General features: G+C 41.1%; 1 protein-coding gene and 1 long non-coding RNA gene across 4 annotated transcripts in view; both read left to right on the forward strand.

The window, feature by feature from the left end:
• LOC132142418 (uncharacterized) overlaps positions 1-14,181 on the forward strand; it is a 1,026,371-nt gene that overhangs the window by 352,675 nt on the left and 659,515 nt on the right. The gene's annotated exons all lie outside the window — the stretch shown is intronic.
• The window catches only part of LOC132142416 (neural cell adhesion molecule 2-like), a 409,999-nt gene that overhangs the window by 331,411 nt on the left and 64,407 nt on the right, over positions 1-14,181 (forward strand). For all 3 annotated transcript variants that reach the window (XM_059552267.1, XM_059552269.1, XM_059552268.1), the window contains exons 4-5: positions 4,450-4,593; positions 13,426-13,563. In XM_059552267.1, coding sequence (XP_059408250.1) covers positions 4,450-4,593; positions 13,426-13,563 — 282 coding nt within the window. The remainder of the gene's footprint in view (positions 1-4,449; positions 4,594-13,425; positions 13,564-14,181) is intronic.

Here is a 14,181-nt window from a genome sequence, read left to right on the forward strand (position 1 = left end):
ATGCCTTTTGCATGAGCGACTCTGAATATCATGTGCAATCTGTTCAATGGAAGGGCGTGACATCACGGGCGGGGTGAAGTAGCGACCAGGAAGCTATGCGTCTTTCAGCAAGCGCTCTGTTTGTGCATGTCATCAGTCTTTCTTGTCAGTCTTATTTAGTGTTGTCTGTCACTATAAGCTGCTGTCAACTTCCAGGAGGCATGCAAACAAGCGGCAGGGGTTCCATAAGTTCCTCCCTCGTCGCTCTCGTGGGGCATCTGAGCGGGAGATGCCCCCTCTGCATACCAGCTCCTCATACCACGAGGCACAAAAACAGCTCTGGGCTGTGGACTTCTAAGCCCAAATTAGATCTGAGGGCAGTCATTGAAACTAAGAAGTCCTTGGCCAAGAAGTCCTGACATGAGGGGCTCAGGACTTCAAAGGGTGGCCCCTACTGGGGTAGAGTGGGATACACCGCATCACACGGTGCCCGTCTAGCCTCAGTGCCCTCGGGAAGTCAGTCTGCTAACCCTGCCCGAGCTCCAGGGCGCAGCAGCTTCCAGTGATTTAGCTGCCTCAATAAGACCAGAGGTCAGTCTCGAGAGACTGATTCCCTTAGTAGATTATTTAGCAACTTGGAAACTACTGTCAAATTTATCTCAATGGGTCCTGCACACCGTAGAACACACAGCCGCTATTTCATAGTTCCAAAGAAGGATTGCGTCCGATCATAGATCTGCGTCAGTTAAATCACTCAGTTATGAGGCTGAAGTTCAAAATGCTCACCATCAAGTATGTTGTATTGCAAATCAGGTCAGAGGACTGGTTTGTCACGATAGATCACAAAGACGCATACTTCCATGTCTCCATCCTTCAACAACACAGGACGTTTCTGAGGTTCGCTTTCGGGATGAAGCATACCAATATTTAGTACTTCCATTCAGCCTTGCACTCTCACACTGCTCGTTTCCGAAGTGTGTAGATGCAGCTCTGGCTCCACTACAACTGCAGGGCATCCACATATTAAATTATATCGATGATTGGTTGATTTTAGCACAATCAGAGCAGATGGCAGTTCGACATCGAGATGGGGGAGCTGGGTTTGAGACTGAATGCCAAGAAAAGTGCACTTTCTCTATTATGGAGGACCACTTATCTAGGCGTAGTGTGGGATTTGACCACGATGCAGGCACCTCTGTCCCCTGCTAATATTGAGTTGATCCTCACGTCAGTCAAGAGAGTCAGAGAAGGCCAGTCACTCACTGTCAAAATGTTTCAGAGATTGTTGGGTCTGATTGCAGCTGCGTCCAATGTGATACCTTTCACGCCGTGTAACGCTAGTGACGGACGCGTCCCTCACCGTCTGGGGCGCGGTCATGAGTGGCCACCCTGCCTGCGGTTTGTGGAGTGGTCGCCATCTGACATGCCATATCAAATGTCTAGAGATGCTAGCTGTGTATCGAGCATTAAAATATTCCCTCCCAGATCTGAGAGGTCACCATGTGTTGGTGCGCACCGATGACACATTGGTGGTCTCTTATATCAACCACCAGGGAGGTCTGCTTTTGCGACCCCTGTACAAGCAGGCGCACCAGATCCTTGCGTGGTCCCAGGACAAACTCCTCTTACTCAGAGCAGTATATATTCCCGAAAATCTCACTGTAGGAGCAGACGTACTGTCGAGACAGGGTCTGAGGTCCGGGGAATGGAGACTTCACCCCGAGATAGTGAAGCAGATATGGAGAGTTTTTGGCAAAGCTCAGGTGGACCTCTTTGCGACTCAAGAGACATCGCAATGTCCCCTCTAGTTCTCTGTAGTTCATCCAGCTCCTCTGGGAATGGGCGCTATGGTACAGACTTGGCCGATGCTTCGTCTGTACACTTTTCCCTGATCGTTCTGCTCCCGAGAGTTCTGGTGAGAGTATGCTGGGTCGGGGTCTGTCTTCTATTAGTAGCCCCGTTCTGGCCGGGCCGAGTATGGTTCTCAGATCTGATCTCGCTCCTCGACAACACTCCATGGGAGATTCCGATCAGGACAGATCTACTCTCAAAGGTGCAGGGAATGATAATTCACCCTCGCCTGGAGTTATGGAAACTGGCACAGCTCATAGCATCCGGTCTCTCATCCGAGGTTGTTGAGACCATCCCCCAATCCAGAGCTCCATCAATGAGGAAACTGTACTCTCTGAGGTGGAAACTCTTCAACTTATGGTGCAGAGACTGCCAGCTTAACCCTGCTAACTGCCCAGTTGGTACAGATCTGGAGTTTCTACAAACCAGGTTCTCTGCAGGGTTAACACACTCCACCTTAAAAGTATACGTGGCGGCCATTGCGACCAACCATGTCCCCTTCCGTGGCCAGTCAGTAGGCCCTCTGTCACACCACAACCTATAGTACTGCCGGCCTTCTGCCCTCCTCCCTTTCGGGAGCCTGACCAGGAAAAGCTTTATTGTATGTGTCCAACTCGAGCCGATAGGAGTCAAGGCTCGCTCTACATGGGGTATTGTGGCCTCCAAGGCCTTCTAAGCAGGTGTGTCCATGCTGGACATCTGCAACACTGCAGGGTGGTCCACGTTCTATGATCTAGATATGCAAGCCACTCCTGGCTCTTCTGGAGTTCCTGAAGAGGAATGTCTCAAGGTTACGCATGTAACCATGGTTCCTCGAGGGAACGAGATGCTGCGTCTCGATGCCATACTCCCGGCACCCCTGCCAGCGCTTGCTTCTCTACTCGAAGCTGATGCCAGCTGTGCTGCATGTGCTTTAATAGCTTCCTGGTCACTACGTCACCCCGCCTGTGACATCACGCCCTTCCATTGGACAGATTGCACACAATATTCAGAGTCGCTCATGCAAAAGGCGTTCCCCATAGTATTTCCAATGCAGCGTCTCATTCCCTCGAGGAACCATGGTTAAAAGCGCAACCTTGAGACGTTTTTTATTATTTTTTAATTTGTTTTCTTTTTTAAATTGCCATTTTCATTTTAGTCAGTTTAAGTAGTTTCAGTTTTATTATTATTATTATTATTATTATTATTATTATTATTATTATTATTATTATTATTATTATTATTATTATTGCTGTGGTTTTATTTTAGTATATATTTTTTTTTCTTTTTCATTGTTATTTATTTATTAACACTACAATAATGCATTAACTAGCATTAACTAACAATGAGCAATGCATTTGGTATCTATTCATCTTTATTTATTGAACTTTATTTATTCAACTGTCCATTAAAAGTAAACATTGAAATTAACATTAACTAAGATTAATAAATGCTTTAGAATTATTTTTCATTGTTACTTCATTATCTTATTGTAAAGTGTTGCTTTTTTATTTTAATGTTTGCATTATTATCAGTTAACGTTTATTCCGATTAACAAAATTGTTTCATTCATTCTTTTTTTTTATGGTTTTAGTTTATACTTCATCCCAAAATGAAAATGTTGTCATCATTTTTTCAGCCTCATGTTGTTCCAAACCCAGGCACGTGCACACATAAACATCAAAGAGGGTTTGAGCACCTGCCCTATTTCTTCCTCAAGAGAAAGTGCCCTTTTTTTCTTGCAAAGATTAATTTTGTCAGTGCTGCTTTCATTTGCTTGGTAACAACCAAAATGACTTATTATTCTAATTGACTGATTCAATGTACGGATTTGACTAAAAATATGATGCGCAATTAAAAATAAATAAATAAATAAATAAGGGCTTACAAATTTTTTTAAATGCCCATAAAAGGTAAAAATCCATTTAAACTTTTTATTGGAAATAAAAAAAAATTAGGGGAAAAAAATATTCATTTCTATTGGAAAATATTTATTTCTATCACTGCTGTGAACTGATCACCACACAGAATATGCAGAATATCAACAACTTTAGGAGTCAGCTGTCCATGGTAGTCCTTACGATACCAGCACAATAAGACACTCAGCAAAATATTGTCTAATTATCATTATCGATAAAATCTCATATTGAGATATATATTTTTGTTAATATCGCACACCCCTAATATATTTAACGTTTTGTTTAAAAAAATAAAAAAATAAATATGAGAAGTGCCCTTTTTTCCACTTGAGCCCTGCCCCTCAAAATGTTTGTGCACATCCCTGTCCAGACTGGTTTGAGTGTCCTTCTTCTGTTTTACACAGAATAAAATATTTTGAAGAATGTTGGTATATAAACAGCTTACAGTAGCCATTGACTTCCATAATATTTTATTTCTTTATTTATTTTTTCATACTATGGAAGTCAGTGGGTACTATCAACAGTTTCATGGTACCCACTATTCAAAATATCTTATTTTGTGCTTGAGGGTAAGTAAATGTTGACAAAACTTAATCTTTTTTTATTTTAAATTTAATTTTTTTTTTAATTTCTTTTAACCATAACAATGCTGATTGAGATATCTTAATTACAGGATTTGGTTACTTGAGAACATGTGAGTTTATTGTTTGTTTGGTTACAGAGAAGCTGACGTTCCGCGAGGTGAAGACGCCGCAGGAGTTTCGTCATGGTGATGATGCTGAGGTCATCTGTGATGTCATCAGTTCACCCGTGCCAGCCATGTCCTGGTTCTACAAGAACAAAGAAATCACATCTGAACCCAACAGTAAGTATGCTCACAATGAATGTGGTGGTGCCATGATGGTATGTGTATTATTACCATATACATATACAACATGGTACTTCAAAGAATACTATGGAATTTTCGAGGTATTGTACATATTGTCCACCTCCTCTTCGTAAAACTGTCTCCAACTCTGGGTGGAGTTTCCATTCCCCCGTAGGTTGTGTCTGTCTGGACAATAAATCTGCTCCCACATTCAAACGCCCTGGAATGTAAACTGCCCTGGGTGACAGGAACTTGTCCTGGGCCCAAAGAAAAAAACCTGCCTCGCTATCTTGTTCAGATTGCGTGAGCACAGAACCCCCTGGCGATTTATATAAGAGACTGTTGCTGTGTTGTCCACCCATACTAGGACATGACAACCCCTCAAATAATGGAGGAAATATTTCAGAGCCAGAAATACGGCCATCAGCTCGAGGCAACTGATGTGCCAATTGAGCTGATGACCCTCCCATTCCCCTTGAGCTGGTTGGCCATCCCAGACTGCTCCCCAGCCCATCAGGGAGGCATCTGTCGTAAGCAGTCTGCGACGACACGGTGCCCCTAGAGTAGGACCCAAGGCAAGGAACCAGGGTCTGAGCCACAGAGATAGTGTACGAAGCCCGCGGCGCGTCACTTTTTTTTGTCTTCGAGGATTGGCTCTTGGATGAAATCCTATTGCTTTTAGCCACAACTGAAATTGTCTCATGTGCAACAGCCCCAAAGGAATCACCGTGGATGCTGAAGCCATGAAACCTAACATCTTTTGATACTGATGAACAGTGCGATCTTGGCCTAGCCTGACCTTGCTCATGGTCTGCCGAATGGTCTCGATCCGAGCGGGAGACAGTTGTGCCAGACCACGCCGTTGAAACGTGGAGGATGACAAATAAATTGGACCCTGTATCCTATCCGTACTGTGCTCAATACCCACGCAGAAATGCCCGGCAGAAGTTTCCACGCTGCCAGACTCTCTGAGAGTATCAATTTTAACACTTCCTTTTGAGGGGATGTTAGATGTTCCGTGTCTTGAATGACGTCAAGAAACACTGGAACATGTAATATCTCTCTGGAAACCACCGCCCCCCGAAGCACAAGAAGTGGCGGGGATGGAGGGGTTTTGTGAGGGTAACGGGAAGGGGCGAATGCGGCAGACCAGCAGGGGACAACCGTACTAGCTGCTCTAGAGACCTCCATAGAGGTAGCGAGCCTCTTAGCACCGCCTTGAAACACCGGCAGGGTTGGCAGAACGATCTCCTGAGGGCACCGAGGAGAGACGGGCACCGTGTAATGTGGTGCCGAAAGCCCCTACCCTTGAGTGCGGCGAGGAAGGAACTGACGAATACCTCTTCAATGCCCGTCAAATTAAGCCACAGATGCCTCTCCGTCCTGACTAAAGCTGACATAGAATGACGATGGCACAGGCCGTTTGCTTGGTTGCACAGGGAGACAAATCTGTGGCTCGACAAAGCTCAGCAAACACATCCTCGTACGCCTAGAGCCACTAGCTCGGTGCCCTGAAGCGGCAGACCGGCAGGGGATGACCGTATTAACTGCTCTAGAGACCTCCATAGAGGTAGCGAGCCTCTTAGCACCATTTCCGAGCGGTAACTGAGAGAAGCGCTAGCCGGAGATCGCTGTGCCCTGGAACACCGGCAGGGTTGGCAGACCGATCTCCTGAGGGCACTGAGGATAGACGGGTACCATGTAATGTGGTGTACTGTATACTGCTCTTCCCCAGAGATTGACTACTGCCCACACTCAAGTCCTTCAACAGGTCAGCCTGGTATGCCTGTAACACTGCCATAGTGTGCAGCGTAGCACCAGCCTGACCTGCAGCCTGGTAAGCCCAAGAGGTATATTATTCCCATCGTGAACTGAAGAAGCACCAGAGAGCACTTCGAGATCACGAGAAGGGATGCGTGGATCAAGTGATGCAGCAAGCGAAAGGGACCGACCCGTCGCTTGCTCGTCACGCAGATCCCTACGAGAGCCCCACGATGATAATGTGGGTGCGGTCTGAAAATAGTTCATATGAGAGCGAAGCATTTTCTTCACTGTGAACAGTTCACAATGCTCACACTCGCCTTTCTCTACAGCCAGAATCGCGTGCTCTTCCCCAACAAACAAAACAGTAATCGTGTGTATCCAATTCAGACATGGAAAGTGAGCATGGAGGAACACAACACTTACCATTTCATTGTCTCATCCTAACGAAGATTTGTAGCAGACGAAAGAATTTTCCTGACGCAGATACATGCACAGAATAAGCTGAAGACAAAAGACCTGTTGATTCACCTGTGGCTTATCTATTTATAGCCCCATGTTGCGAGCGCTCCGAAGACGTCATCAACCGAGGCTATATTACCAACGTGTTACACACATTATTGGAAGCAGAAGTAGTTTTGAGGACTGATGATAATATGTTCCTATTATTGCACAAAGATAAAAAAGGAGTATGTTGATTAAATCCTTAGCTTTTTTTTCTTTTTCACCGCACAGACAAATATATTTTTGTCAAAAGCTTTAAATTACTTTAAATTCACTTAGAAACCATTTGCCTGTTGGTTTAAGTTTAGTGATCAATTCAAAGACTCCAAGACTATGACATCTGAAATATTATTTGGCACAGACACATTTGCTAATGATCTGAAGACAAAAGACCTGTTGATGCACCTGTGGCTTATCTATTAATAGCCCCGTTTTGCGGGCGCGTTCCGATGACGTCATCAACCGAGGTTAAATAAATGCCGGGTCAATACTATCTACGTGTTACACACATTATTTACAGCTGTTCACGAATAAGACATTTCCCAATGCGCTGAGCAGCACAGCATCGATTGAAGCTTTCGAAAGGGAACCTGGGGTGCGTTCTCCGATAACGTTGTCTCTTAGCGCGCTACGAATACTCAAAAGGTACACCTTAACTACAGGTATACCTTTGCTACGTGTGTTCTCCGAACTATACCTTAGGATGTAGCTTAAGGTAAACCTTCTTAAGTTCGACCTTAGCAGTTGCTGTCCATGGTGGAGGCGCTGAATAGGTTGATATCGACGCCTCGATGATCGATTGTGCGCTCTTTCCTTCACAGCGGTATAGGTAAAGTATTGAGAAAACAATGTTCTTTATAAAGAAGCGTTTTAGAAATAGTACAAACTGCATTTATCGGGGCTTATTGAAATACGTACATGCAGAAATAAATATGAGTATGTGTTTATAATTTAGCAAGTGTACAATCCCAAACCCTCACGGCCATAAGTGTGTTAATGTTCTCCACAACGTATGCTGATTATCCACCAGCCGTATCACATTATTGGCGTAAATCGCTCATTTGTGTAATTGGATGATTTCCTCAATAAAAGCGCAAACATGAGAGACATACCGACATTCACTATGTCGGGGAAAAAAGTCCGCAAAAAGAGATCGCCCAGCCACACTGAGGTCTTACTCAGCCCATATCCATCCCCAACAACCTCCAGAAAACTCCCCACAGCATAAAAACGAAGAGCCGCCAGCAGCTGAATTTCGGGGCTGAGGGGGTAGCTCCGTCGAGTTTGTCTTGACAAATCTGGGCCAACAAGATGCAAGAGCTGCAGAATTTGCTCCCGTGGCAGGCAAATTTTTTTTACAATGGTCTCTTCTGACATGGTAGTCAGTGGACTAAAATGTTCTCTTATAAAGTAGTTGACATACACTAACTGGCTCCGCGGACGCCGCCGTCTTTGATTTAAAACAAGTACTCGCTGTCTCGCTGCCATAGCTATAAAGTTTGTGTAAACTCATCTTTCTTTATATAGACTCCTAAGCCTTTTCTGTCAAATGGTTCGCCAGCTGATGTGCCTTAGGATAGTAATTAAAAAAGCTAACAACCATTAGTGTATGGAAACCTTATTAATGAAAACACTTCCATACACTGGGTGTAGGCTATAACAACTTAAGTATTTTATGTGTATAATTTTAAAGTAAAGTAAAAATGTAATTTTAATTCTAAATCAGATTTTATATTAAAAATTCATATAAAATTTTCTATGTGTAATTAAACTGCGATGTAAAAAATCTTTTTGCGTAGTGGTGGCCACTAGCGGTATGAACCGTAAGCAGCGATAAGGTATAGCTAAGAGCGCTCCAGACCAACCTTACGGACGCATGACTTACAGAAGGTATACTTAACTAAGAAGGTTTCGGAAACCACGTATTAACGATAAGGTACTTCTTAAGGTACAACTTAAGAACGACGTAGCGTTAAGGTAGTTTCGGAGAACGCACCCCTGGACATTATCTCGATGGAACTCTCAACTTCTCATATAGATGGCTGTAATGTGAAAACTGTAAATGCATGGCTTTCAGCTTTTAATGTTGTGTCATCTTTTTAAAAAATATTTGTAAAAATTATTTATTGTTATTTATGGATTAATTTTTTTTTTTTTTCTTTTTTTTTTTGTCTACCAGGGGGTTGGATGGGTTCTACATTTCCACAGTTGTTTTTTGTTTTATACTATTGTTACCAGAATAAAATGAAATAAACAGCTGTTAAAAAAAGAAAAAAAAAAAGAACAGTTAATCACTTTAAGAAGTCAAATATTACCTCGTAATGGTAAGGAATTTTTTTGGTTATTCATCAGAAGGTGCTATTGACTTATAACATGACATGATATAACATAACGAAATAACAAAACAACATAATAACATAACATTATTAAAATCATATTTTAAATATAATGGTTTGATTATAAATATGGTATTTACCTCTAAGGTGCTATAGGACATTTTCCATTTGAATCTAACCATAACGTCAACGAATGGAAAAGTCAGCCATTTATTTATTATTGTGTTAATTTATTATTGTTTATTATCGTGCATTTATCCCCATGCGCGGGGGCTGATTTTACCCCAAATTGCAAACCTTTTTCATAATCTTATATTATTGAAAAACACCCCTAAAAAAATCACCAAACCTCCAGCTCATACAAAGACATAGATATTTTTTAATGCACTTTGAATTAAGCACATAAACCACGTTCAGTGTCTGAATTAAGTAAAGTTATCTGCCGAAGGAATACAAATTTCTGTCCATCTTTTAGTTGCCGAACTATTAATTAGAATTCAAATGCAGAACTTTGATAAGATATCTGCACTTTCCAGCCTGGGAGATTAGAAGATGGAGATTTGATTATTTTTATTCTTATTAGGGAGAGAGTTATAAATATCTCTTGTGGATGAGAGGACAAAAGGTGGGTGTTTATCAGCAAGGGATGACAAAAGTCAAAGAAAGACTGTAATCCTAAAGGTGTTTCATTTAGCAAATCTCTTTGAAATGGAAGCAGAAGTAGTTTTGAGGACTGATGATAATATTTTCCTATTATTGCACAAAGATAAAAAAGGAGTATGTTGATTAAATCCTTAGCTTTTTTCTTCTTTTTCACCGCACAGACAAATATATTTATGTCAAAAGCTTTAAATGACTTTAAGCTCACTTAGAAACCATTTGCCTGTTGGTTTAAGTTTAGTGATCAATTCAAAGACTCCAAGACTATGACATCTGAAATATTATTTGGCACGGACAGATTTGTCATTAGTAGCATTTGCTAAACTAAGTATAAAAAAAGTAAAAAAAAGTAAAAAAAAAAAAAAAAAAAAAAAAGAACAGAACAGAACACCCTGGCAAATGTGTATCAACACACTAGCAACCACCTGGAACACCACAGTGACTGCATAGCAACATGTTGGCAAACACTTAGAACACCCTAGTACCGGCATAGCAACACACTTTTGACTACCTTAAACATCCTAGCAACTTCATAGCAACATGTTGGCCAGGACTAAGAATACACAATCAACTGAATAGGAACACACTGGAAAACATTCAGAACACCACAACAACTGCATAGTAACATGTTAACTAACATTTAGAACACCCTATTAACTGCATAACAGCATGATGGCAAAAGAACTAGAACAACCAAGCAATGGCATAATAACACACTAGCAATCACTTGGAACACCCTAGCAACTGTAGGACAACAGTAGTAATCACATATCAACATCCAGAACACCTGAGAAGAGAGGATGCTGACCCTCAGAGGACCTCAGATGATGCTAACCCTGAATCAACAAACATAACTAACAAATATTGCTACTGCGTCATATAATAATTATTAATTATTAATAATATTAATAATGTTCATTGTCTGGCTGACTACGTCTTGTATTAATTTTTCTACAAATCCTGTGCACCATACGTGTTTAGTAATCCATACATGCACACTGGCAAACTGACAGTCACCACTTATAAGCTATTACTAAATATTGTAGAAACATAATTTTCTGTAAAGTTGCTTTGTAACGATTTGTATTAAAAAAAAGCCCTATACAAATAAACTTGAATTGAATTGAATTGAACTCTGGCAACAGGTATGGTGAAGCAAGCTCCCCTCACACAGTTGAAGCATCTTCTTAGGATCATGTACGATCGTTTGGGCTTTATGTCTTAGAAATTCCTTTTAGCCTTTTGACATTTGCATATAAATGACAGAATCTGGCCCCATAGTCTAAACTTATATGGGTGTTAAATGGCCAATGTTTACCCCCATTATCTGGAAGATGCTGAACAGATCAACTCTCTGATCTTCCCAACCGACTTCAAACACACTGAACCAAGGGCCTGGCTGACCAGCAAACTCACATTTTCACAATACACAACATAAACACACATTAAAACCTTTGTTTATTTAGCTTATAATTAATCAGTTACAAATGTATCTGGTATATGCATGCTGTCTGTATGTTTCCCTATTACATTAGTCTAGTTACCACTGTTTATTTGTATTAGTTAAGCTCTAAATGCTAATATTCAGCTGTATGAATGTATCTCTGGTTTAATATTTTCTAGATGCCTTATTCTTGGTATCAAAATGATCTGCTCTTTATTCCTCAAACCATGATGTACTCTATCTGAGTGTGAAATGTATCATACTATTTGTACCATATTTTGGGTAAAACTACAACAAGTATTCAGTACAGTCATAAAGCATGCACATGTGGTGTCACAGGGACAAAGAAACACTTTCCTGCTTAAACTATATATACCTTGTTACTGGCCAATCTAATCAAAATGGGTGTTAAAGGGAAACCAGATAAAACCTACTCCACACCCAAAAATTGAGTCTTCTCTTAACTTGCAGTTCCCTGGAGACACCCATCACCTTGGAAACCTCACGACTCCCCTTCCGGGGGAGTCCGATCTTCTGGCAGTTTTCAGCAACTTTGTTGATTTTAGATGCGCTTCTAGGCTTTGACCCCTTTTAATTAAGGCAATGTGATTCTTTGATGGTTCTTAACAGGTTGTGATTAGCTGATTAGAAAATACTTCTATTATGCTTTGCTCTCTTGCATGCAAACGCTACCTCTCTCTACTGTGCACACTTTCTCTCTCTCTCTCTCTCTCTCTCTCTCTCTCTCTCTCCATGCTTTCCTTGCGTTGGTATCTATGTTTAATGTGGGTATGTTTTTGCCTAGTCAGATGTTGTATGTTCCCCTGAAGTGTAGTTTAATAAACATCCATATGTATTCACACTTGGTTGTCTGTGTTTGCTGTTCACAAGATGAGGGCACTGTAAAATTCTGGTTTTGTTACATGCTCTGGGAGCAATATTATTATTATTTTTTGTGGCCAGAGAAATAATTTTACAGAAATAAAGTTTGATGAGACTAGGTGGTGTTTCTTCTCATCATGGCTAAGTAGCAGCAGGCGTGCAGGCCAAAGCACGCTGGAACCACGCTCAAAGAACAGTGATGACAAACAGCATGGCTAAAAGCTAAAGCTAAGAAGCAAAGCTAAAAGCAGGCATGACTGATAGCAAAAGCAGAGCTAAAACTAAAAGCAGACATGACTAATAGCAGAAGCATAGCTAAAGACTAAAAGCAGGCATGACTAGTAGCAGAAGTAAAGCTAACAACTAAAAAAGCAAGATTTTATGGTGTCCTGAGTATTTAAACTGGCCTGTTGGCCACACTTCAAATGTTGTCTTGACCAATCAGATATTGTCTTGGCTCGGGGTTATCTTAAATCATATGTTATCTTACCAAGCATGTGGTCAGAATTTTCCCGCTCTTGCAGGGTCTAATTTTGGACATGATTCCTATAACAAGAATATGATACATTTGACAAATAACTGATGGTCAGGACTATTTCAATCAAGCAGATTCGATTACATAGATACTAGACATGAATATGTATCCTTAAGCTATTTCAAGACATACACAATAAGTTATTATAACATGATAGTCAAATGTGTGGGTTACATATAAATGAATATGGAGTGAAGCGATGGACTGACATTCATTTATAAGTCTTTTTGAGTTCATTTTGGTCCATATATATGTAGAAAAGACAGTTTCTTTGCCATTCTCTTGACAAAGATTTCTGTGGAGACCAGAGGTTCAAAGGCCCCTCCCCCTTAGGAATTTCAGTCTGGTTCTGCTAGGTGGGGGAAGTCAAAAGATCTTGTGTAGTACTGTCATGGGTTTACACGTGATGTCCGGCGTTGCCTATCAATTACGAACAACAAATTTGACAAATCTCTTCTCTGAATTGAAATTGTCAATAATTGTTCTAGTGGTGTTAATGTTGAAAGCTGTTCTGTGAAAGCGTTGGTTGGTTGGTTATCTTGCTTGGGACTTGTGGCACAGAATGTTTTATGACTTCCTGTTGCCTTACTGAGGAATTCGGCTCGTGTTTCAACCACAGCCCTGATCGACTCTTTAATTTTTTAATTAATTTAATTAAATTAATTTGCTACACAGTTTTTAACGTCTGTGTTTCTCTCTTCCCGAAGGCAGATTTCAGGTCCTTCCCAACAACAACCTGCAGATCCTGAGAGTGAGTAAAGCTGATGAGGCTGTGTATCGCTGTGAGGCACGTGTTGAGGCCAGAGGAGAAATCGATTTCAGGGATATTGTGGTGCTGGTGAATGGTAAGAGCTGTTCTTAACATACTTTATGCACTTCCTCACTGAGCTCTGAACAGCTCAATATCAGAATTTATACTATTAATTTTGACAATAATGTTGATCCAGGATCAGCAAAAGACGATTAATCCGTGAAAAAAAATTGTTTGTCTTGGTAATCTTTAAACAAAATCTCAAAATATGCTTCTGCTCTGGAATGGCATTTCTTCTCTGATGATGTCAGATTGACAGCTTAACCACTCCCCTCTAACGGTTAGTTTTCCATGAGCAAGAACTGGCAGGGAGGTATGCTAAAATAAAACTCCATCCTCTATTCCAGTTGTGCTCAAACTGGGGTATGCATACCCCTGGGGGTACGTGAGATGACAGAGAGGGTATGCAAATAAAATGTTTAGTTTTGGCATTCATTTAATTCTACCCCAACTTAAAGTAACATTATAGATGAAAATGTATTTCTGACAAGTAAAATGCCACTTCTAATGTAAAAACAGAAAAATGGGAGTTCTGTAAACAGTCCAATAAATGATATCCAGTCGGCTGACCTAATCTTTTGCGGTCAAAACTGACTACATTTACACAAGCAGTGTGCATGTGATAGGATGCCTGCTAAATATGCTGCTTTAG

The sequence above is a fragment of the Carassius carassius genome, chromosome 6, assembly GCF_963082965.1.
Source record: "Carassius carassius chromosome 6, fCarCar2.1, whole genome shotgun sequence".
Lineage (NCBI taxonomy): Eukaryota > Metazoa > Chordata > Actinopteri > Cypriniformes > Cyprinidae > Carassius > Carassius carassius.